Source organism: Oryctolagus cuniculus, chromosome 8 (assembly GCF_051225735.1).
Source record: "Oryctolagus cuniculus isolate XC-2025 breed Fujian yellow rabbit chromosome 8, ASM5122573v1, whole genome shotgun sequence".
Classification (NCBI taxonomy): Eukaryota; Metazoa; Chordata; class Mammalia; order Lagomorpha; family Leporidae; genus Oryctolagus; species Oryctolagus cuniculus.
In genome coordinates, this window is record NC_142874.1 from 53,231,373 (window position 1) to 53,258,198 (window position 26,826).

The 26,826-nt window shown below is 38.8% G+C and overlaps 1 protein-coding gene across 3 annotated transcripts in view; it reads left to right on the top strand.

The window, feature by feature from the left end:
* Positions 1 to 26,826, top strand: part of RNF150 (ring finger protein 150) — a 341,932-nt gene that overhangs the window by 173,996 nt on the left and 141,110 nt on the right. For 2 of the 3 annotated variants that reach the window (XM_089302457.1, XM_051819466.3), the window contains exon 2: positions 17,768 to 18,018. In XM_089302457.1, coding sequence (XP_089158583.1) covers positions 17,768 to 18,018 — 251 coding nt within the window. Of the gene's footprint in view, positions 1 to 14,575; positions 15,331 to 17,767; positions 18,019 to 26,826 lie in introns of those variants that run through there. The other variant, XM_089302458.1, reaches the window with a different exon arrangement.

The following is a 26,826-nucleotide window of genomic DNA, read 5'->3' on the forward strand; positions in this document are numbered from 1 at the left end:
AAATAAGTAAGTAAATCTAAAATAAAATTTAAAAAAAAGACTGAGGATAAGACAGTGAGAGTGTGTGTCTGAGGGAGATCAGGGGAGAAGGACCAGGGCAAACAGCTGACTGACCAAAGCACTGGAATTATGAACCAAGGAAACTCTGAGCTCCTTTAGCTAAGCACTAAAGGGAGTGATATTGGAGATAAACAGGAAGTTGGCAGGTGGCAGCAAAAAAGGGGGAGACTTGGTTTTAAGCCCAAGTGAAGAGAATCTCAAAAGATAAATGACTTTTGGGGGAGGGTGTGATGAAGCTAGGAGTAATGGGGTGGAAGTAGCAAGAAGGAACATGCACACCAAACTGTCTCAATAAAATAAATTGGAAAATATCTTAAAGTCTCAGTGTCCTTCTGTAGCAGCAAGATCAATAAAAGCATAAAAGAAAAAGAATTAAGGAGGTAAAGGGAGCATTCCAAGAAGAGATAAGGCTGGTAGGGAATTTGTTGATCAATGATGAAATTTCAGAGTCACGGAATAAGGGTCTGGGAATCAGTATATAAGTTGGAAATTAGGTTGGATTGGATGATGTACAGAGCAGTAAAGCTACAAAAAACTGGTGAATTCATGACCTAGGAAGCCTTGGGTGAAAAGGTAAATGGGGCTTATCTGAGGGAACCTGCCACAAAAAGAAATGGATTTATTATTTGTCCTTTGGTTCTTCGAGCCATCCAAACTTATTAATGTCTTCTTAATTTCTGAAGCAACAAGACAAATACCCCATCCAATTTTCTGCTAGTAAACATACTCAGGCAGACTAGAAGATACAACCAGGGGAACATGAGCTCATAGGTAACAGGAAGTATCACCATTATTAAAGATATTGCAGGATGAATAAGCACTGCATGAAAGAGAATGCTTTTTAAAAATGACTACTGATATTAAGTAAAAGAATATCCAGTGTGGCAGGATATAGAAGTTGTTAGAAAGCACCAATGGGACATATTTAGAATGAAAAATGTGATGATTTAATTGCAGAACACAATAAATGTGATAAAATACAAAATGCATATATCTAAAGACAAATTTATGAGCCCAAAGGTCAGTTAGAGCTGACTCTCAATAGAGTTTCTCAATCAGTAAAAGCAATCATAAAACCACATGAAATACCACTATGTACCCATGAAAAAGTAATAAAGCCCATGACCAGCATCCTATTGAATGAAGAGGAGCTGGAAGCATTCCCCCTAAGATACAGAACCTGGCAAAGATGCCAACTCACACCATTGCTATTTAATATAGTCCTAGAAGTTTTAGCCAGAGCCATTAGCCAAGAAAAAGAATCTAAAGGGATACGAATTGGAAAGGAGGAAATCAAACTGTCCCTATTTGCAGATGACATGATTCTAAATATAGGGGATCCAAAAGACTCCAGTGAGAGAATTCGGAACTCATAAAAGAGTTTGGTAAAGTGGCAGGATATAAAATCAACACACAAAAATCAGTAGCCTTTGTATATACAGACAATGCCATGGCTGAAAAAGAACTTTTGAGATCAGTCCCATTCACAATAGCTCCAAAAAGAATTAAATACCTTGGAATAAATGTAACTAAGGATGTCAAAGATCTCTATAATGAAAATTATAAAACACTAAAGCAAGAAATAGAAGAAGACATTAAAAATGGAAAAATCTTCCATGTTCATGGATTGAAAGAATCAACATCATCAAAATGTCCATGCTACCAAAAGTAATTTACAGATTCAATGTGATCCCAGTCAAAATTCCTATGACATTCGTCACAGATCTAGAAAAAAAATGATGCTGAAACTCATATGGAAACACAAGTGACCCTGAATAACTAAAGCAATGTTATACAACAAAAACAAAGCCAGATACAGCACAATACCTGATTTCAAGACATATTACATGGGGGCCAGCGCCGTGACTCACTTGGTTAATCCTCCGCCTGCGGTGCCGGCATCCCATATGGGCGCTGGGTTCTAGTCCTGGTTGCTCCTCTTCCAGTCCAGCTCTCTGCTGTGGCCCTGGAGGGCAGTGGAGGATGGCCCAAGTACTTGGGCCCCTGCACCCACGTGGGAGACCAAGGAGAGTCACCTGGCTCCTGACTTCAGATCAGCCCAGCACCAGCTGAGGCAGCCTTTAGGGGAGTGAACCAATGGAAGGAAGACCTTTCTCTCTGTCCTCTCTGTCTATAACTCTACCTGTCAAATAAAAATATTAAAATAAAAAAAGATAAATGGCAAAATAAAGTGTTTTATGAAAATGCAAAAAAAGACATATTACAGGGAAGTTATAATCAGAACAGCCTGGTAGTGGCACAAAAACAGATGGATAGACCAGTGGAACAGAATAGAAACTCCAGAAATCACACCATTCATGTACAACCAACTTATCTTTGACAAGAAGCAAAAATCAATCCCTGTAGCAAGGTACTACACATGGTACTGTGAAAATGGATCTCTGCATGCAGAATTATGAATCCAGACCCCTACCTTACACCTTACACAAAAATCCATTCAAAATGGATCAAGGTCTAAAATCTATTACCCAATACCATCAAATTATTAGAGAACATTGGGGAAACCCTGCAAGACACTGGCAAAGACTTTTTGGAAAAGACCCAGAAGCAAAGGTAATCAAAGCCAAAATTGACAAATGGGATTACAAAATCCATTTAAAATGGATCAAGGTCCAAAATCTATTACCCAATACCATCAAATTATTAGAGAACATTGGGGAAACCCTGCAAGACATTGGCAAAGACTTTTTGGAAAAGACCCCAGAAGCAAAGGTAATCAAAGCCAAAATTGACAAATGGGATTACATCAAATTGAGAAGTTTTTGTACTGCAAAAGAAACACTCATCAAAGTGAAGAGGCAGCCAACAGAATGGGAGAACGTATTTGCAAACTATTCAACTGCTAAAGGATTAACATCCAGAATTCATAAAAAGATCAAGAAACTCAACAACAACAAAACAGATTATCCAGTTGAGAAATGGGCAAAGAACTTGAACAGGCATTTTTCAAGAGAAGAAATTCAAATGGTCAACAGACACTTGAAAAAATGCTGGGGATCACTAGCCATCAGGGAAATGCAAATCCAAACCACAGTGAAGTTTCACCTTGCTCCAGTTAGAAAGGCTGTCATACAGAAACCAACAAGCAACAATTGCTGGCAAGGATGTGGGGGGAAAGATACCTGGTCCACTGTTGGTTGGAATGCAAACTGGTGCAGCCAATGTGGAAGATAGTATGGAGATATCAGAAATCTGAATATATATACTTACCATATGATCCAGCCATCCCACTCCTAGCAGTTTACCCAAACTAAAAGAAATAGGCATGTGAAAGAGTTATCTGTATCCCCATGCTCATTGCAGTACAATTCACAGTAGCAAAGAAATAGGAATCAACCCATCAACTGTTAACTAAAGAAATTATGGTATATATACACACTATGGAGTACTACTCACCTATAAAAAAAAATAAAATCCTGTCTTTTGCAACAAGATGGATGGAGCTGGAAACCATTACACTTAGTGAAATAAGCCAGTCCCAAAAAGACATATATGATATGTTTTCACTCATCTGTGGCAACTAACAGATTACCCATATGTGATGTATTTTAGTGAAAAGGACATTTCGAGATTTGATGATTGTTTACAGCCCTTGTCTCTTTTTTAAAAAATGATTTTATTTATTTGAGAGGTAGAGTTACAAACAGTGAGAGGGAGAGACAGAGAGAAAGGTCTTCCTTCCGTTGGTTCACTCCCCAAATGGCTGCAATGGCCAGAGTTGTGCCAATCCGAAGCCAGGAACCAGGCACTTCTTCCTGGTCTCCTATGTGGGTGCAGGGGCCCAAGGACTCGGGCCATCTTCTATGGCTTTTCCAGGCCGTAGCAGAGAGCTGGATCAGAAGAGGAGCAGCCAGGACTAGAACAGGAGCCCATATGGGATGCTGGCGCTGCAGGTGGAGGATTAACCTACTGCGCCAAAGCACCAGCTCCAGCCCTTGTCTCTTCTGTTGAGGAACAGTATATTTTTCCCCTTCATACTATTTGTTGAACTGTTTTACTTAGTGTAGGGTTAACTTTATAATATTAAGTAAACTGATTATCAATCTTTGTAAAATTTAAGAATGTGAGACAGAGGAGGAAGAAGTTTGGAGCTTGGATTGGGGAAGTATCACTATGTTCCTAAATCTGTATATATGAAATATATGAAACTTGTTTAACTTAAATAAAAAAATTTTTTAAAATGAAAAAATCAAATAATAGTAATACCAAATGCTAGCAAAGATTTAAGAAATTTATCATCCATACAATTTTGGTAGGAATATAAAATGATACAGCCACTCTAGATAATAGTTTGGCAATTTAGTTTTTAAATAAAATGAAACAGGAGACTGAGAAAGATGGCTGCTGAGTAAGATCCACTTATTAACTCCACACAGAAATACCAATTTGAATAGCCATTCACGTACCAGCCTACCTGTAGAAGAACTGGGAAAACCAAGTGAAAGTCCATAATGCCTGTATTTAATTGGTAATAAGAAAGTATGCTTGAAGAAAGCAAAAAGGAAAGAGTTGTCCACATCCTTTCCCCCTTGCAAACTCTGAACAGCACAGCATGGAGAGACATGCGTTCCACCTAGAGAGAGAGAGAGACAAGGAATTATATCTAGACCTGAGTTTAGTGCCAGTAGCAGGTCTGGTATAGTGAAAAGCCCATACTGGGCAGAGTCCCACAGCTCATGCTCCTCAGGTCAGTATCCATAAGTTAAGCCTTTAGAAGTGCATTTACCAAATGGCTAAGGTATTGCCTCTACCACCCCCATCCAAACTCGGGCTGCATAGCACAGAGGAAGACTCCTCCGCTGGCAATAGTCAGGAACATGAACATAGGATTATTCTTTACAGAGTGTGGAAGTACAAAATCCCTTATTAAAAAGGGAAATAAGCATATAACATTGTCGACCTATCTGTTGAGATCAACCCTGAAGCAAGTGCCACCTCACTTGGCAAGGAAAGGGTAAGCAGGAAGCCATGGCAGTCCCCACTTATGCCACAAATACTTGAGGCATTTACCACTGTGGATTCCTAAAACACTTGCAGCCACTTCAGCCCAGTCTGGGGAGCTGTTGAGTTGCTACAGCAACTGAGAAGCAGATGCTCATTCCTGTCCATCCTCTCTTGGCTCAACAGCCGTCCTGGAACAGGTCAGCTCTTAGAGGCCCCATGAAGTTACCTGTTCAGCCCTTGAATACTGACAGGTAGCTCCTCTGGGCACAATGGTATGGCCTATCCTCTCTGCAGTCCTCAGACCCTGACAGGCATCTCACCCTGCTTTGGGGCATGCCATGCTACACCAACCCAGGCCCATGGGGGTGGCCTCACCCTCACATGACCCACAGAAATTGATAGGTACCCTGACCCACAGCTACATGCACTACACCTAGAGCTGCTAGCAAATTTGTCCTACTTCAGGGAGCTGAATCTCAACTGGTGGGGCAGTTCCACCACAGCCCCTACAGCCAGACCACTGAGACACTTGCAAACTTTACCGATGTTGGTTATAGCTGATGAAGTCACATGGACACTAGACTAAACTCCCACCCAGATCCAAAACCAATGCAGCACCTACAACCAATATACTTGCCAGAAGAATTAGAAAATTAGTACTATCTGACCAGCCACATACTCAAAAACCAATTTAGGGACACAAGAAACATGAAAAAAATAGAGTAACATGATATGCACTCTAGCAACAGAACATAAAGAAGTAAAAATTGATGAACTGCTTGAAAAGAATTCAAAATAATAACTTTAAAGAAAAGTAATGAAACAAAAATGCAATGTTATACAGAGAGTTCAACAAAATTTGGAAGATAATTCATAATATGAATGAGAAATTTAACAGAGAGATTATAGAAAAGGCTTAATGAGAAATCTTGGAGCTAAATAAATAAATAAGTGAAATAAAAAGTACAGTTGAGAGCCTCTACAGCAAAAATGACCATGCAGAAGAAGGAATGTCTGAGCCTGGAGAAGGTCTTTTGAAATAATCCAGTCAGAAAGAAAAAAGAAAATATTAAAAGAACAAAGAAAATCTTAAGACTTATGGGGATACCATTTGGGGTTTCTGCTTTGGCATAGAAGGTTAAGCCTTGGCCTGCAGTTCTGACATCCCATATAGGCTCCAATTCAGGTACCAGCTGTGCTACTTCTGATTCAGCTCCTTGCTAATGTGCCTGGGAAAGCAGTGAAGGATGGCCCAAGTGCTTGGATTCGTGCACCCACATGAGAGACCCAGAAGAAGCGCCTGGCTTCAGCCTGGCTGAGCTGCAGCCATTTGGGGACTGAACCAGCAAATAGAAGATAACTAACCCCTCCCCTCCTCTCTCCTCTCCCTGAATTTCTGCCTTTCAATCAATAAAATAAATTTTTTTTTCAAAAGACTCATGGGGACACCATCAAGCAACCAAACATTTGTAGAATGAGTGTTGCAGAAGGAAAAGATAAGTTAAAAGTCAAGAAAATTTATTCAGTGAAATAATTGCTGAAAATTTTCTAAATCACAGGAAATATGTGGACATCCAGACCCAGAAAGTCCAAAAAACTCATAGTAAATTCAAATAGTAATCATCCTCTTCAATGTATATAATAGTCCAACTGTAAAAATGCAAAGAATGAATTCGTTTTTTTTGTTTGTTTTTTTTTTTTTTTTTTTTTGGACAGGCCAGAGTTAGACAGTGAGAGAGAGGGAGAGGGAGAGGGAGAGAGAGAGAAAGGTTTTCCTTCTTCTGTTGGTTCACCTCCCAAGTGGCTGCTACGGCCATGCTGCGCTGATCCGAAGCCAGGAGCCAGGTGCTTCCTCCTGTTCTCCCATGCAGGTGCAGGGTCCGAGGACCTGGGCCATCCTCCACTGCACTCCCGGGCCGCAGCAGAGAGCTGGACTGGAAGAGGAGCAACCAGGACAGAATCTGGCGCCCTGACCCGGACTAGAACCCGGGGTGCCAGCCCCACAGGCAGAGGATTAGCCTAGTGAGCCGCTGCGCCAGCCACAAATGATGAATTCTAAAATTAGCCAAAGAAGTGTCACATCACTTACAAAGAAACTCCCATTACTCTCATGACAGACATTTTGGCAGATACTTTAAATACTAGGAGAGACCAGGGTAAAATATTCAAGATCCTGAAGGAAAAAGATGTCCAGAATACCAGAATACTGTGAGGATAATTTTAAAAGTTCATAGAAAATGAAATTAAAAGATAAATCAATGTTGGGACAAGTAAACTTTAAGCTATTTGTAGTTTTTCATAGTACTCATTTGGCATAAACTTGGAATTCTGTGTCCTTAAGAATGAAGGAGAAATAACAAATAAAAGCTGATGGAATTCATCAACACCAGATTGAAATGCTTAAGGAAATCCTACATTAGAAGTGAAAGGACAATAAGTACCCACATGAAAGTACAAATAGTAATGGTAGAACAAATAGACAAAAGAGAACGAGGAGAAAGATTAGTGATTCTTATTTTATTTTTACTTTTTTTCCGAATTTGGTATACATTTAGTTAAGGATTTTTCACCTTTATCAGTTAGGACTATAGTTTTGTAATTATTTTTATTACACACATTAGGTTTTGATAAGAAGGTTATGTTGGTCTCTTAAAATAGGTTGGAAAGTGTCTCATCCTCTATTTTCTGTCTTATTATTTCTTCTTTACATGTTTATTAAAATTCACCATTTGAAATCATTTAGGCCGTTAGTGATCTCTGGGAAAATTTTTTTCAGTTTATTTCTGCACTTGAGGCTATTGAAATTTTTTTCTGTGTCAGTTCCTTGAGTTTGTGTTGATGAAGAAATAGGTGTCCTTCACATACAAAATTGTTGTCTTAAAATTGCTTACAATTCTTTAAAAATTAAAAATAGAGCTGCCCTATGATTCAGTAATCCCACTGCTGGGTATGCAGACAAAGGAAATGAAGTCGGTGTATCAAAGAGACTTTTTCGTTCTCATGTTTACTGTAGCAGCATTCACTATAGTCAACATACAGAATCACCTGAAGTGTATATCAACAAATGACTAAAGAAAATATGGTATATGTATATAATGGGATATTATTCAGCTATGAAAAGGGATGAAATTCTGTCATTTGCAACACCATGGATGAACCTGGAAGATACCATGTTAGGTGAAATAACCCAGGCAGGGAGGCAATGTGGCATGGTGGGTAAAGCCACTGCATGCAAACCTGGCATCCCATATGGGCACCAATTATAGTCCTGGCTGTTCCACTTCCAATTCAATTCCCTACTAATGTGCCTGGGAAAAGAGTGGAAGATGGGCCAAATGCTTGGGCCCCTTCACCCACATGGCCTTCTTCACCCAGAAGAAGCTCTTCACTTCAGCCTGGCCTAACCCAGTCATTGCAGCCGTTTGGGGAGTGAGTTGGTGGATAGAAGATCTTGGTCTCTATCTCTCTATCTGTTTAACTGCCTTTCAAATAAATAAATCTAAAAAAAAGATGAATACTACATTATCCCACTTATATGGAATCTCAAAAAGTTGATCTCATAGAAGCTGAGAGTAGAACTGTGGTTATGAGAGGGTGAGAAGGGGAGAGGTTCAGAAAAAATAAGAAGTCAATGGGTACAGTGTTATAGATTAATGATGTTCTCACCCCCAAAAAAGTGATGAATATTTGAGGTAGCAGATATGCTAATTTTCTAATTTGACCATTATACAATGTATACATACATTGAAGCATCACATTATAGTACCCCATAAATATGTATAATTATGTATCAGTCAAAAATAAAATAAAAACAGGCACTCAACTACCCTATGACCTACTGATTATACTCCTTGGCTTTTTAAAAAAAACTTTTTTAAAGATTTATTTATTTATTTGAAAGTGAGAGTAACAGAAAAACAGGGAAAGACAAACAGAGGTTTTCTGTCTGCTGGTTCTCTCCCCAGATGGCCACAACAGCCAGTGCTAAGATAGGCCATAGACAGAAATGAAGAGCTCCACTGGGGTCTCCATCATGGGTGGCAGGGACACAACCACTTGGGCCATCTTCCACTTCTTTCCAACGAGCATTAGCAGGGAGCTGGATCAGAAGCGTAGCATCCAAGATTGAACCAGCACTCATGTGCGATGCTGGTGTTGCAGGCGACAGTTTTACCCACTACACCGCAGTGCCAGCCCCCTATACTCCTTGGCTTTTATCCAAGAGAAATGAAAACATTCACACAAAAACCTGTAAACAGTGTTCATAGCACCTTTATTTATGATAGCCATAAACTGTCAGTAGCCTGTATATCTACCAGTTGGTAAATAACAGTGTGGTGTTCCACTTTCTATACCATGAAATACTCCTGAAGCAAAGATAAGAAATAAATTACTGATGCATGCATAGGTGGATGTTAAGAGCTTTATGCAACCCAATCTTGAAGAGCTGCATGCTGTAAAAATCCTAGAGATTAAAAAAATTATAAAGAATATATAAATGGGGGGCCAGTGCTATAGCTCAGTGGGTTAAGGCCCCAGCCTGAAGCACTGGTTTCCCATGTGGGTGTTGGTTCAAGTGTCAGCTGCTCCACTTCCAATTCAGCTCCATGCTAATGCACCCAAGAGGGCAGCAGAGGATGGCCCAAGTCCTTAGGCCCCTGCACCCACGTGGGAGACTGAGGGGAAGCTCCTGGCTCCTGGCTTTGGATCAGCTCAGCTCCAGCTGTTACAGATGGAAGATCTCTCTCTCTTCTCTCTCTCTCTCTTTAACTCTGTCTTTCAAATAAATAAAATAAATCTTAAAACATTAACAGAATATTCAATGCATTAATGATGAGTGATAAAATTAATAAAAATTAAAACAAATTTAAAAATGAAAAAAGTATATATAAGTGATCACTGGGGGTCGGAGAAGGGAAAGAGGAGAGAGGGAATTTTTTTGTGGTGATAGAATATTTTAATATCGTAATTGTGTTACTGTTAGTGGTTGTATGATGATAAAATGTAATAAAGTTATGCACAAAGACATTTATAAAATATGTATCTGCTATAACTGGTGAAATACAAGCTAGGTCTTTAGTTGACTGTGTCAATCAATTTCCTGTTTTAATAATGCATTGTAGTTGGAGGAAGCTTGGAGATGGGTCCATAGAATCTCTGTGTACTATTTTTGCCACTTCTTATTAGTCTATAATTATTTCAAAATGAATTATTTGTTCATATTTGGTTTTTTAAATTTTTTAATTCATTATTATTTCTTTGAGAGGCATAAAGACAGAAAGACAGATGGACAAATAGAGTTCCTGTACACTGATTTACTCCACTAATGAACTGATTCACTGCAAAAGCCAAGAGCTGGAAACTCAATCCGGATCTCCCACATGAGTGACAGGGACCCGAATACTGGAGCTGTCCCTTGCTTTCTCTTAGGGCATGCATTAGCAGGAAGCTGGAATCAGGACCCAGAGTCAGGACTCAAGCCCATGCACTCTGATAGGGGATGCAGGCGATTTAACTGCTAGACCTAGCATCTAAAGTGTTGTTAAGTGAAGGTGGAAAAGCACAAGAAATGTGAAGGTGAAAAGCATAGAACAATGGCTGTCAATATGAAAATAGTGGTTATAAGAGAGAAAAAACATAGAACATTTGAACAAAGTATGATGACAATTTTTTCAGAATAAAGCAAAATGAAATACTTCAGATTAAATGTGTTCATGCACTACCAAAATAACTGATGAGTACTCATAAGTAGACAGAGTGACATTTATCAACATCAAAGACTCTTCTAAAATATAACTCCAAAAGGTTATGGAGAGGAAGAACAGATCACTCCCAAAGAACAAGACTCATGATGACATCAGACCTCTCAACAGCAGCAGCACTGTGGGAAGATAGAACCATCATGAATATGCATGCCGTTAACTGGACCAACTTGATATAAATCAAGCAGCAACTGACAGTCCCTCAGAGAAAAACAGATGGATCAGCAGTTGCGTTAGACATTTTAATACATCTTTGTTAGGAAACTGATTGGAGGAACTTAAGCAGATTTATGGACAATCTGAACACAATTAATAAGCTTAAACAATGAGATATGCATACAAAGCCAAGAATAGGCCATTTTTTCATTGCAAACAGGACATCTACTCAAAAAGTGGCAATTAAGGGTCAATTTTCAGAGGTTGTGTGACTTAACTATAATGTAACAACAACAAAAAGTAATTAGTAAAATGAATAAAAATGACATGTATTCAGAAACTAAACATGTAATGCTAAATAACCAACCCTGATGAAAAATGAAAACTACATCTACAGAAACATTTTGTGTCTTTCAGAGAAGATGTATTGTGTAGTTCTCATCACATAAGGCTAATGTTTGCTAGGTTTATTCACAGATATTTTATGGCTTCTGCTTATATACAGATATCTTTTCCATTACATTTTTGGGTTTAGCATTACTGATATAAAGGCAGCTCTTCATTTTTGCACATTGATCTTGAATGTTGTGCTGAATAGTCATCTACATTTCATAGCAGAATTATCTTGGGTCTCATACATGGTATATGATACTCCAAATATTGAGAGTTTGTGCTCTTCCTTTCCAAGTATATTTTAAATATTTATTTTATGTACTTGCAAGGCAGAGTTACAAAGAGAGGCAGAAACAGAGAGACAAAGAGAGGTCTTCCATCTGCTGGTTCACTTCCCAAGTGCCCACAGTCCAGGAGCCCGGAACTCCATCAGGGTCTCCCGCATAGGTGACAGGTACACAAGTACTTGCATCATCTCCTGCTGCTTCCACAGGTTCATTAGTGGGGAACTAGAAAAGCAGAACACCAGAGACTTGAGCCGGCCACCTCTCATATGGGATGCTGGTTTCCCAGGCAGCAGCTTTAGACATGGTGGCACAATGCTGGTCCCCCTAAGTCACGTCATGCTGATTTCTTTCTCTGTTTGCACCATTATTATTTCTGTTGTCTAGGTTGGCTCAACTTTGTCTTAATATTTTCCCCCTGTTTAATGTAATATTTGGATGATACTCTTGTTTAGATAAGGTGTTTTCTTCTTCTGATCTTAATAAGTGCAAGAAGTATCATCCTGGAAAGGTGGATTCCTTGTCTAAGCATCTGGCAGCTCCTACATTGTGTATCTGAAGTTGCAGGGAAGGGTACCTGGAAACTAAGAGGCAAATACTCTGCCCTTCTATGCATAATACCGTAAAGTGGCTCATACATCAATGGCCAAATACTAATCACATAGCCACATCTAGTAAGGGAGGCTTAACTCGTTTCATTGAACAGCCTGTGCCTAGCTAAAACATTAATACTGTAGAAGAAATATAGATCATATATTGAAGGATAATGAGCTCAGAAGATAATCATAGGTTTCTTGCTTTAATTTCTTAATATACTAAGCAATCAGGATAGTTAATGAAATTCACTTCACTTGTTTCCTGTTTTTTCATTTTTTTTACTTATTTGATTTATTTGAAAGGTGGAAAGACAGACAGAAATCCCCTATCCACTACTTTATTCCCCAAATGCCCAAAACAATTAGGGCTGGTCCATGCTGAAGCTGTAAGCTAGGAATTCTGAGTTTCCAACATGGCAAGCAGGACCCAAATACTTGGGCCGTTACCCCTCCTCCAGTGCCACGGCTTACAAGGCTAATCCTCTGCCTGCGGCGCTGGCACTCCAGGTTCTAGTCCCGGTTGGGGTGCCGCTTCTGTCCCTGCTGCCCCCTTCCAGTCCAGCTCTCTGCTGTGGCCCAGGAAGTCAGTGGAGGATGGCCCAAGTGCTTGGGCCCTGCACCCACATGCGAGACCAGGAAGAAGTACCTGGCTCCTGGCTTCAGAGCGGCGCAGCACACCGGCCATAGCGGCCATTTAGGGGGTGAACCAACGGAAGGAAACCTTTCTTTCTGTCTCTTTCTCTCACTGTCTAATTCTGCCTGTCAAAAAAAAAAAAAAAAAAAACCTTCATAGAAAAAACTTGTATTATGAAAAAAACTATTCATAGACTCAATTTGCTTTGTACCAAAATAAGCTTTTCTTTTAATTCTATTTTCTGTTAAGTGTTTCTGAAAGTGTTCTCATATTTAAGATTTTTGCCTGTGTTTATTAAGAATATATTTGTTGATGCAGACAGTGGTAGCACTTTGCATGTATGTAGTCCTGTGCAATTTTAAAATCATTTCACTACATTATTTCACTTGAGAATAGATGATAATTAGGAGCTGACTATATTTTAAAAAGCAGTAGATATTAACTGTATAAATAGAAAAGATCTACAAATGGAACAATGCAAGCTTCTCTTAATACTGCCTAAATTCTAAAGAACCAACAGTGAGGCAGAGAATAAAGTAAGGATTAGGGGGTCTGCAGGGGATTGCAAGAAGATTTTTGCTCACATGAACCCAGGGAAGGATGCTGTCATCCTGAGATGCCCAGGGAATAATGGGGCCGCAGGCTATGTATAGTTGCCAGCACTTTCCTGGTGTCTAGAAATTCTATTATTGCAGGGTTTAACCACCTGACTTGAATTTGCAGTAAAAGCTCTCCTGGTTGTTTAATATGATTTCTCTTTATGAATTCATATTTTGGTTCCTTATTATCTATGTATGTCAATTTGATAATGGCAGGTGAGTCCTCTCCTGGGAAAAGGAATTGCTAAAAATACAGCATATCCTGCCTTCCTCGGGCAGCTGCTTCATATATGTCCTTATCACAGTTCTCTCCCAGGGCTGAAGATCTTTTCCAGGACACACAATAATTATATAACAGCACTCACTCACCACTCAGAAGTACGAAGTGCCTTTGTGAGAAAAATATCTAGTAGGCTGAGGAGATTTTGCAAAAAGTGGCACTCACAGTGGTGAGGTGTTACCAAGACCATACAGTTGCTCAAATAACAGGACCCTTTGTAAATTTTCCAATGCAAAATATGCTATTTGTTTTAACTTCTCAGATCTAAGGCTGGGAGCCTCCATTGTGTTTGTGTGGTGGATCTATAATAGCAACTTAGGACAGCAACCCTAGATCACTCCAGTGGGTTTACAGCACCCCTCCACACACACTCCTCCACTCCAGCCTGCCACTGCTTCCTTCCTCCCCTGCCACCCCCCTACACACACACACACAGAAGTAAGTGTATTGCAGTTATACCTGGGAGAATCTGCTGACTTCTCTCTGATACCATAGCTGCACTTTACAAAGTGAAGCAAAGATGAGAGAACTGTCTGACATGTTTACACTGGTATCCATGTATCATCTAAACAAATTATCCTGGATTTTGTGCATTAATCAGAATGATAATTCTTGCAAATCTACTTTACTTTATATCAGTTTTTGGATACTCTGGATACGTAATTCTTAACAACTTTTTCTGTTAGGATAAATATATTTATATGTACAATACACACTAAGGATAACAGAAAAATATCCAGAAATTTCATTGAGAAGTAGGTATTGTGGCTCAGTGGTTAAGTTGCTACTTGGGATGTTTGCATGTCATATCTGAGTGCTGGGCTTCTAATTCAGCCTCTGTTTCAGATCCAGCTCCCTGCCACTCTGCACCCTGGGAGGCAACAATGATGGCTCAAGTATTTGGGCTTCTGCCACCCATGTGGAATTCCAGGCTCCTGGCATCAACCTGGCCCAGCACTGGCTGTTGTGGGCATTTGGAGAGTGAACCAAGGGATGAAAAGATCTCTCTCTCTCTCTCACACATACACACAGCCTTTCAAATAAAGAAATAAAAGCTTTAAAAAACAATGAACTTCTCTGAGTTTTTATCATTAAGAGTGCTAGAAATGTGAATATTGGAAATGACTACAGTTGAAACCCACCCCACTGAGTTTGTACTGCTTGTCATTCCATGGAGATGTCATATATTATTTAGGCACAACGGTGGCACAGACAAAGCAATGTCACTCTAAGCACTGAAGTTTAAAATAAATGCTTTAAAATAGTTAATTATACTTTACCATACAGGAAGAGAAAATGTTTTCCCAGGTCCCACAAAATGCATACTGAGTAATTTAAACCTTTGTAAAGATCCAAAATTTGATGGCCTATTTTTAAGAAACTGAACTGGGATTTAAAACAAGCTGTCCACTTCCAGAGCCCCAGTCTATACTCTTAGAAGGCATAGTATCTGAAGTATAAAGTGGAAAATGGGAAAAATGAAAGGAAGAGAAATAGTGAAGGAAGATATAAGATAGCAGATAGTAAACATGTTAAAACTTACACAGCTAGCACAGTCTGGTCCTGACTAAGTAAAAGACAGGCAAACTTTACAGAAAAAAATAAAATAAAATAAAGTATACAGTAGACCCAAATATATCTGAGAATTTTCCTCCTTTCTGCCAATCACATTATAAGAGCTCAATGAGTATTATATCATTGTTAAATCACAATCAGGTTATTCAAGATCTAAAAGTAAAAATATATAAGGTTTTGAGAAACTATTTGTGATGAGTATCTCTATCATCTTGGGTGGAGAAGAACTTTCTAATAAACAGGGTATCAAAACTGGAAACAATATGAGCTATTTTACTGAAATTTAACTTCTAAAAATGTAAAACTGTGCATCCTCTGAGCATCCAGAGTCTCATAAATAATCCTAGAAACCCCCCCCCCCAGGCCAGCGCTGTGGCTCACTAGGCTAATCCTCCGCCTGCAGCGCCGGCACCCCGGGTTCTAGTCCCTGTCGGGGCACCGGATTCTGTCCCGGTCGCTCCTCTTCCAGGCCAGCTCTCTGCTGTGGCCCGGGAGTGCAATGGAGGATGGCCCAAGGACTTGGACCCTGCACCCCATGGGAGACCAGGAGAAGCACCTGGCTCCTGGATCAGCATGGTGTGCTAGCCGCAGTGCGCCGGCCGCAGCAGCCATTAAAGGGTGAACCAACGGCAAAGGAAGACCTTTCTCTCTGTCTCTCTCTCACTGTCCACTCTGCCTGAAAAAAAAAAAAAAAGACCCCCCCCCCCAAAAAAAAAAACCACATTTAATTCTATAGCCTTAAACAAATATGGCTGAAGAATATAAATAAGGGAATAAATTCAATGAAAAAGCATTATTCCGCCATGACTTAAATATCTCTAAAATAGTAGCAGCACCAGGATGAGCCTCGCCAGGCCAGATTAGTCCAGTATACAAAGAAGATCATGTTTCTGTAGAGACAAAACCTGCCAGCAGCCTTAATCCCTTAGAAAACCTCAGACCACATGCAGCCATTAGCCAAAGTAAACATGAAATGAGAGGCAGGGTTAGCATTGTCAGTAAAGTCTGCAAAGTTGGAATTAAAGCCATCAGTTTCAGTAAGTCTCAGAAATGACAGCCAAACCCAAACACTCGGTGACTTTATGATTTTGCATTTGGACCAATGCAAGGGTCTTAGGAATTGTGAGACAGATAATTGATGTAGCATACACAGATACCTTATTATGTGGTTAGGTTTTTAAGTACTTGTTCAGCCTAAGTGAAATACCATGAAGAGATGTGGGATTGAAAACATGTACACAAATCAAGGTCAAATGTCAGCCCTGAGTAGCTTCTAAGAGATTTACAACACCCCTAGCAAATGTAATCCAGTAGGTGAATCTAGTGATTGAATTCAGCGTGTGAATAAGGCCAGCTTTAAAAAAATACAGTGGAGTTTAATTTTTGTCCTGAATCTACAACATCCTACTTGCAAACTTTCTCCCTTTAATTAGCACTCACCCCAGGTAATGAGATATGTCCATGTGGATATGTGTTTTACATGCCCTCGTGGTCTTACATCTTTCTATATGGTTTGAATTGGGGTGATTGCTGAGAATGCATCCTAGTGAAATTGGCATTCACTCCCATGTATCAGTCACAATGACATGTTAAGTTGGTTTCTTAGAGTCTTGTATCACATCCTTATCAGACTCCCTGGTGGAGACTCCATAATTGTTCACCAATTATGCATCTCATATTGTCACAAAACACAGGGACAATAACTTACATAATTCAGGTTCAAGAAGGATGCCGTATCTGCTTCAGACTGTCCAATAACAGGGGGGATGTGGTTGGAGTATCTGAAAGTGGGGGCAAAGCAGTCATGGAGTGATCTGTACTGTCTCCGTCTTCCCTTTGCTTGGTGTGAGGTCACATAGCTGTTTCCATTGAATTAAGTCAAATAAGGAGAAAATTGCTCTGAACCCATTATTTCAAGTTAACAGATCATATTACAGCTCTTTGAGAAACCTTTTTTTCTGGTTGCTTGGGTATTCACTATAGGAGAAAATTGCCTTGGAAATGATATATAGAGATCTGTAATTGAATATTCTCAGTGTCTATGTAGGGAAAAGGAGAAAGCTCTCAGATAGGTGGCACAAAACTGGGCATTATACTCTTTGCCCTTTTCCCCTGATCAGAGGCTCTGTGGAATGTACCATACAACTAAAAAATGGGATGGCTGGGAAGGGTGTATGTTTATCAGACCCAGGGTCAACTCCTTGAAAAGTTGGGAAAAGAGTTGTGTGACTGTGACCTCATTGCTCCCAAAATCATGGTCTGAGTGCAGGCTTTTTTCTCACATGTAAGACAGCAGCATCCCTACAAAGCTGCACAGAGAAACTTTGACTTGGTTTCTGACTCTTCTATCTCCTTAGCCTGGCCTGGAATCCTGCAAAGTAGTGTCTGTCTCTGTGTTCTTCACTTCACTTCACTATGACTTCCTCCCTCATCTTCTCACACTTCTTGTCCCTCTCACCACAGGTGTAGAAGACATAGTGGCCATAATGATTCCTGAACCCAAAGGAAAGGAGATCGTGAGCCTGCTGGAGAGAAACATCACCGTGACAATGTCCATCACCATTGGGACCCGGAACCTGCAGAAATACGTGAGCCGCACCTCGGTTGTGTTCGTCTCCATCTCCTTCATTGTCCTGATGATCATTTCCCTCGCATGGCTGGTCTTTTATTATATCCAGAGGTTTCGATATGCAAATGCCAGGGACAGGAACCAGGTGAGTAGACAAAAGTATAAAAAACAAAAACAATTGTTATGAAAGCAATATACAATACTTTATCAACTTTGAAAATCACAAAAAAATACTAAGATCAAGACAAAATTACCTCTTCCACCCCAACTCAACATAAATACTGTTAACAATTCTTGTTTAGCTTCTCCGATATTCTCCAAGTATACATATTTTGATGTTTTAGTGGGATTGTTGTAGATAATTTGCTTCACATCACTACTGCTCATTTTTTGGATAATCTATGTAATTGGGTGCATACAAGGGGAAGAAAGAGAAAACAAGCTGATATTATGCTAATAGTGTTAACATCAGAGCTAGTATTTCCTCCTTGTGAACAGATGAATAAAAGGAGATACACATTAAGGCTATTTTTAAATGCTATTGATTTTTAACATATATACACATGGTATAAAATGCAGAAGGTATAAAATTGACATAAATTAAAAGTAATTTCTGATGCATCCTTCTCTCTCAGGTGCCTGTCTATGGACTATCTTTTCTTCCAGGGATATTCTATACACTGTAAACACTTGTGCTGACACAGATTGGGTGTCTCTTATCCAAATACCTGGAACCAGAAGTATTTCAGATTTCAGTGTTTTGTTGTTTTTTGTATTTTGGAATATCTGCATATTTGCACACAGTGAGATATCTTGGGTATGCGACCCAAATGGAAACACAAAATTTATTTATGTGGGGGCTGGCATTGTGGTTCAGAAATTTGAACCACCACTTGCAACAACAGCATCACATATGAGCATCAGTTCAAGTCCTGACTGCTCCACTTCTGATCTAGGTCCTTGCAATTCACTGGGGAAGGCAGTAGAAGATGCCTCAAGTACTTAGGCCCCTGCTACCTTTGTGAGACACCTGAATGGGGTTCCAAGCTCCTTGCTTTAACCTGCCCCAACACCTGCCATTGTAGTCATTTAGGGAGTGATCCAGCAGATCTGTGCCTATATCTTTCCTCTCTCTGCAATTCTGCCTTTCAAATGAAGAAATCGTTGTAAAAAGAAAATAAATTCACTTAAGTGTATACATCAGCATGTAGGCTGAAGATAATTTTATACATTTTTGTAGTGTGCCTGAATGTTGACTGGAACCTTTCACATGAGGGTGAGATATAGAATTTTCCACTTGTGCCATCATACTGGAGCTCTAAAAGTTTTGGATCTTAGAACATTTCAGATTTTATATTTTCAAGTTAAGGATACTCAAGCTTTATATATATATATATATATATATATATATATATATATATATATATATAAATGATAGCAATCTTTACTATGAATCCTTGTCTCTCACTTCATCTTGGAGATTCATTCATATTAGACAAGCTAAGCTGCCTCCTAATTTCTAATGCATAGCATTTCATTGTGTACATGTCATGTTTATTTATCACTTTCCATTAATGGGCATGTCTTCTATTACAAAAAAAAAGAGCACATGTGATACTAATACATGGTGAGTATATCTATCTCATAAATCCTGGAAATGTAATGGCCAGAACAATGGTATGTGTATTTTAAATTATGACAGGGACTAGGGCGAGCACCGTGTCTCACTTGGTTAATCCTCTGCCTGCGGTGCCAACATCCTATATGGGCACCGGTTTCTAGTCCCGGTTGCTCCTCTTCCAGTCCAGCTCTCGGCTGTGGCTCAGGAGGGCAGTGGAGGATGGCCCAAGTGCTTGGATCCTGCACCCACATGGGAGACCAAGAAGAAGCACCTGGTTCCTGGCTTCGGGTCGGCACAGCGCCGGCCGTAGCGGCCATTTGGGGTGTGAACCAATGGAAGGAAGACTTTTCTCTCTGTCTTTGTCTCACATTGTCTATAACTCTACCTGTCAAATAAAAAAAAAATTATGATAGGGACTACAAAATTGTCTGCCAAAAAAATGTTGAACCAATTTCTACTATAGGCAGTAATGTTGTCTCATCATATCCTAACCAAATGAATGTGTTACAGCTTTTTTATATATGATTTGATAAAATTAGAAGTGATATCATATTTTTCTTATTATAAGTAATAATTGAACATTTTTTCAATACAATAGAAAAAGTGAAATATCTGTTGATATCATTTAACCACTTTCAATTGAGTTGGTCATTTTCTTTTACTGTCTATAAGATTTTTTATTAATTAAAGAAAGTAACCATTTTTGTGATACAGGATTCGTTTTTCCTCAGCTCACTCATAATTTGCTTTGATTTTTATCTATTATGCTTTTAGCTATGCAGAAATATTTGGCTTTTTTTTTTTTTAAACTTTTATTTAATGAATATAAATTTCCAAAGTACGACTTATGGATTACAATGGCTTTCCCCCCATACCGTCCCTCCCACCCACAACCCTCCCCTTTCCCACTCCCCCTCCCCTTCCATTCACATCAAGATTCATTTTCGATTATCTTAATATACAGAAGATCAGCTTAGTATACATTAAGTATGGATTTCAACAGTTTGCTCCCACACAGAAACATAAAGTGAAAAATAATAGATGATTTTTTAAAATGATGATGAAATCAGAGCAGACCTATTGTCATGTTTAATCCCAGTGAGAGTCAAGTTGGGAATTGATAATTTCTTTTTTTTTTTTTTTTTTTTTTTTTTTTACAGAGGATCAGTTTAGTATGCATTAAGTAAGGATTTCAACAGTTTGCACCCCCATAGAAACACAAAGTGAAATATATTGTTTGAGTACTCGTTATAGCATTAAATCTCAATGTACAGCACATTAAGGATAGAGATCCTACATGAGGAGTAAGTGCACAGTGACTCCTGTTGTTGACTTTACCAATTGACACTCCTGTCTATGGCATCAGTAATCTCCCTATGCTCCAGTCATGAGTTTCCAAGGCTATGGAAGCCCTCTGAGTTCTCCGATTCTTATCTTGTTTAGACAAGCTCATAGTCAAAGTGGAGGTTCTCTCCTCCCTTCAGAGAAAGGTACCTCCTTCTTTGATGGCCTGTTCTTTCCACTGGGATCTCACTCGCAGAGATCTTTTGCCAGAGTGTCTTGGCTTTCCATGCCTGAAATACTCTCATGAGCTTTTCAGCCAGCTCCGAATGCCTTTAGGGCTGATTCTGAGGCCAGAGTGCTATTTAGGACATCTGCCATTCTATGAGTCTGCTGAGATTCTCACTTCCCATGTTGGATCACTCTCCCCTTTATTTACTCCATCAGTTAGCGTTAGCAGGTACTAGACTTGTCTATGTGCTCCCTTTGACTCCCAGTCCCTTCACCATGACCAACTGTGAACTGAAACTGATCACCTGGAACAGTGAGATGGCATTGGTACATGCCACCTCGATGGGATTGAATTGGAATCCCCTGGTATGCTTCCAGCTCCACCACTTGGGGCAAGTCAGCCTGAGCATGTCCCAAATTATACATCTCTTCCCTCTCCCATTCCCACCACCATGTTCAACAGGGATCACATTTCAGTTAATTTTCAACACTTAAGAATAACTGTGCATCAATTAAAGATCTAAACCAGTCATATTAAGTAGAACAGACAAAAAAAACTACTAAGAGGGATAATGTATTTAGTTGTTCATTAACAGTCAGGGCTATGCTGATCAAGCCACCATTTCCCATAGTGTCCACCTCACTCCAACAGGTTTCCCTCTTGGTGTTCAGTCAGTCGTCACCGATCAGGGAGAACATATGGTATTTGTCCCTTTGGGACTGGCTTATTTCACTCAGCATGATATGTTCCAGATTCCTCCATTTTGTTGCAAATGACTGGATTTCGTTGTTTCTTACTGCGGTATAGTATTCTAAAGAGTACATATCCCATAATTTCTTTATCCAGTCTATCGTTGATGGGCATTTAGGTTGGTTCCAGGTCTTAGCTATTGTGAATTGAGCTGCAATAAACATTAGGGTGCAGACCTCTTTTTTGTTTGCCAATTTAAATTCCTTTGGGTAAATTCCAAGGAGTGGGATGGCTGGGTCGAACGGTAGGGTTATCTTCAGGTTTCTGAGGAATCTCCAGACTGACTTCCATAGTGGCTTGACCAGTTTGCATTCCCACCAACAGTGGGTTAGTGTCCCTTTTTCCCCACATCCTCGCCAGCATCTGTTGTTGGTAGATTTCTGCATGTGAGCCATTCTAACCGGGGTGAGGTGAAACCTCATTGTGGTTTTGATTTGCATTTCCCTGATTGCTAATGACCTTGAACATTTTTTCATGTGCCTGTTGGCCATTTGGATTTCTTCTTTTGAAAAATGTCTATTGAGGTCCTTTTACATAACTGAAAAATTTTAACATTTATTTTATTTATTTGAGGGTTAGAGTTACAGAGAGAAGGAAAGCCAAAGAGAGAGATCTTCCATCTACTGGTTCACTCCCCAGATGGCCACAAAGGCCAAGGCTGGGCAGATTCAAAGCCAAGATCCAAGAGCTTCTTCTGGGTCTCTCACATGGTTACAGGAGCCCAAACACTTGGGCCATCTTACACTGCTTTCCCAAGCCATCAGCAGTGAGCCGCATTGGAAGTGGACATCGGGACTCAAACCGGTGCCCATGAGCAATGCCAGCACTACAGGCAGAGTTTTAACTTACTACTACACAGTGCCAGCCCCATAACTGAATTTATTAATCTTTTTAAATAGCTCCCAAGTTTTATGTAAGATTTTCCACATGTTAAGACCATAGAAAAACATTTTCTCATTTTTGCATCAACTACATTTTTGCTTCCATTTTTATGATTAAATCTTCAATCTGCAGTAAATAGTGAACAAGAGGGCCTAGATAACTTTTTCTTCAAATTTTGTAATTGGTGTTGATTAAGTAGTTCGATCTTTCCACGTTCATATACAGTATACCCATTCAGCATATATCAGATACCCATATGCACTTGGTTCTGCTTCTGTACTCTCTAAACTGTGCTGTTAATCGGTTTGACTGCTCACACTCCAGGACCATCTATTTTGGGTGGTGCTCTAGAATTATAGCATGTCTTATATGTGTTCATCCTAACGTTATTTCTCTAACTTCACTTTTTTCATGTTGAATCAGTTTTTAAATTTGTAAAATAATTTAAGAGACATTTATATAAAATTGAAACTGAATCTTGATGAAGAATGGGATGGGAGAGGGAGTGGGAGATGGGTGGTTGTGGGTGGAGTGGGAGGGAGGTTATGGGGGGAAAAGCCACTATAATCTGAAAGTTGTACTTTGGAAATGTATAGTTATTAAATAAAAGTTGAAAAAAATAAAACTATTATAAACAAAATAGAGACATTTATAAACTTATGAAGTACTTCTTTTCCAGACATAATATATGTTTTCCCTTTACTCAATTCTTCTTTTTGTCTCCAATATAATTGTAAAATTTTCTTATTAATCTTCTACATTCTTCTATATATTCCTAAGTATTTAATCATTATGTTGCTATTACAAAATCAGTTCTCTACTTCACATCAGAAGTGTTTTTACTTTACAATATTTTATACAAGGCTACTATTGATAGCCTTGTTATCATCTTAATGATAGTAATATTGTGTAGTATTTATTATATACATGTTGTTCTAAAAGCTCTCTGTATATTTATATACCTAATCTCATTAATTTTCCCATAATAGATCATTGTATTATCCCCATCAGAAAAGGAAACTGGACACAAAGAGGGTAAACAACTTGGCCAAAATCACACCACTGGTTACTAACAGAGTTGGCAATTGAACCACAGAAGGATGCTCTTTACTATTAGTTGTAGTATTTGTGATTATTTAGATTACTAGGATTATATTATTAATACAGTTAATGATAATTTAGTTCTTTCAGACTTTAAACATCCTGTTTTTTCTTTTATCTAATCTCATTGGTTTGCCTTAAAAAAATCTCTAGAATAAGCTAAAATAAGGTACAGACATATTTCTTTTCCTGAACTATTTAATAGAAACATCTTCTTTTTCATGGGATTATTTTCATCATTTTACTTTCTCTTGTTTCCATGTACAGTCTTCTAGGTTGAGATATATATTTTATCATGTTGTAAATTATATTATATAATACCCACTTAAATCTACTTTGTTAAGAGTTTTAATCAAGAATGAATGGTCAGTTTTAACAAATGCCCTTTCTTCAGCTATGGTTAAAGTTTCCTCTTTAGAGTCATTAAAAAATATGGATTCCATTAGTGGACTTTCTAACAATGAACCATCTTGAATTTCCAGTACATATTGTTCCTTATCTAATGTGTGCTGGATTGTATTCATTAATGTATCACATTTTACTTTAATATTCATATGTGAAATTTGTCCATGTTTCACGATTTTAACATGTTTAGGTTATGGTTGAACTGGCTTTAGAAGACAAATTTGCAAACTATTCCCTATTTTCTGTAACCTAGACCTGTAGTGTCCAGAATAGTAGTTACTAGCCACTTGTCACTATTTAGATTAATTAAAATTCTGTTCTGGTGACATATCAGTTGCATTTTATGTGGGAGATTCAGACTCCAATACAATAGTTTTGGGGGTCTTCAATACCACACTTTCAGCATTGGACAGATCAGCCAGACAGAAGATTAGTAAGTTAATTGACACTATAGAGCAAATGGACCTAACTGATATCTATAGAACTTTTCATCCTACAGTTGCAAAATACATATTCTTCTCACCAGTGCATGGAACTTTCTCCAGAATAGACCACATGCTAGGCCATAAAGGAAGTCTTAGCGAATTCAAAAAAATCAAAATCATTCCATGCATCTTCTCTGACCACAATGGAATGAAGCTGGAAATCATCAACTCAAAAATCTCTAAAACATATGCAAGCACAGGGAGACTGACCAACATGCTCCTGAATGAAGAGTGAATCATATAAGAAATCAAAAGAAAAATAAAAAAGCTTATATAAGTGAATGAAGATGGCAATCCAACATATCAAAATTTATGAGAAACAGCAAAAGCAGTGTTAGGAAAGTTCATAGCAATTAGTGACTACATCAAGAATTTGGAAAGTCATCATAAAAATTATCTAACAATACATGTAAGAACCTAGAAAAACAACAGCAAACAAAAACCAAAATTAGTAGGAAAAAAGAAATAATTAAAATTAGAGAAGAAATAAACAAAATTAAAACCAGAAAAAAAGATAATACAAAAGATCAGAGAAACAAAGAGCTAGTTTTTGGAAAAAAATTAAACAAAATTTACACACCTTTGATCCAACTGATCATAAAAAGGGAGAAAACCCAAATTAATAAAATTAGAGATGAAAAAGGAAATATAACAGTAAATACCACAGAAATAAAAGAATCATCAGAAATTACTGCAAAGAGCTGTATGCCAACAAACCAGGAAACCTAGAAGCAATGGATAGTTTCCTGGATACATACAACCTACCTAAATTGAGCCATACAGACATGGAAAACCTAAAAAAAAACAATAAATAAGACAGAAATTGAATCAGGAATAAGGACCCTCCCAACAAAGAAAAGTCAAGACCAGACAGCTTCATTGCTGAACTTACCAGACATTTATTTATTTTTTTAAGATTTTATTTATTTGAGAGGTAGCATTACAGACAGTGAGAGGGAGAGACAGGGATAAAGGTCTTCTTTCCATTGGTTCACTTCCCAAATGACCACAACAGTGGGAGATAAGCTGATCCAAAGCCAGGAGCCAGGGGATTCTTCCCAGTCTCCCATGTGGGTGCAGGATCCCTAATACTTAGGCCATCTTCTGCTGCTTTCCCAGGCCACAGCAGAGAGCGAGATTGGAAGAGGAGCAGCCAGGACTTGAACTGGCACCCATTTGGGATGCTAGTATGGCAGAAGGAGGATTAACCTACAGTGCCACAGCGCCAGCCCTTACCATACATTTAAAGAAGAACTAACCCAATGCTTCTCAAGCTATTTGAAACAATTGAAAGGGAGGGAATCCTCCCAAACACCTTCTTTGAAGCCAGCATCACCTAAATTCCTAAACCTGAAAAAGATACAATAGAGAAAGAGAACTACAGACAAATTTCCCTGATGAACATAGAAGCAAAAATCCTCAACAAAATTCTGACCAATAGAAACCAACAACACATCAGAAAGATCATTCAGCCAGATGAAGTAGGATTTATCCCTGGTAAGCAGAGATGGTTCAACATTTGCAAATCAATCAATGTGTTGCATCACATTAACAAACTGAAAAACAAAAACCATATGATTTTCTCAATAGATGCATAGAAAGCATTTGATAAAATATACCATCCTTTCATGGTGAAAAATTTAAGCAAATTGGATATAAAAGGAGCATTCCTCAACACAATCAAGGCAAAACCCATAGCCAGTATCCTATTGAATGGGGAAAAGTTGGAAGCATTCCCACTATGATCCAGAACCAGAAAAGGATGCCCACTCTCATATTTGCTATTCAATATAGTCCTGGAAGTTTTAGCCAGAACCATTAGGCAAGAAAAAGAAATCAAAGGGATAAAAATTGGGAAGGAGTAAGTCAAGTTATCCCTATTTGCAGATGATATGATTCTATATGGAATATCTATAGGACTGCACTAAGATGCTATTGGAACTCATAAAAGAGTTTGGTAAAATGGCAGGATATAAAATCAACACACAAAAATCAATAGTAGCCTTTGTATACATAGACAATGCCATGGCTAAGAAAGAACTTCTTCTTTTTCTTTCTTTCTTTTCTTTCTTTTTTTTTTTTTTTGACAGGCAGAGTGGACAGTGAGAGAGAGAGACAGAGAGAAAGGTCTTCCTTTGCCGTTGGTTCACCCTCCAATGGCCGCCACGGCCGGTGCCCTGCAGTCAGTGCACCGCG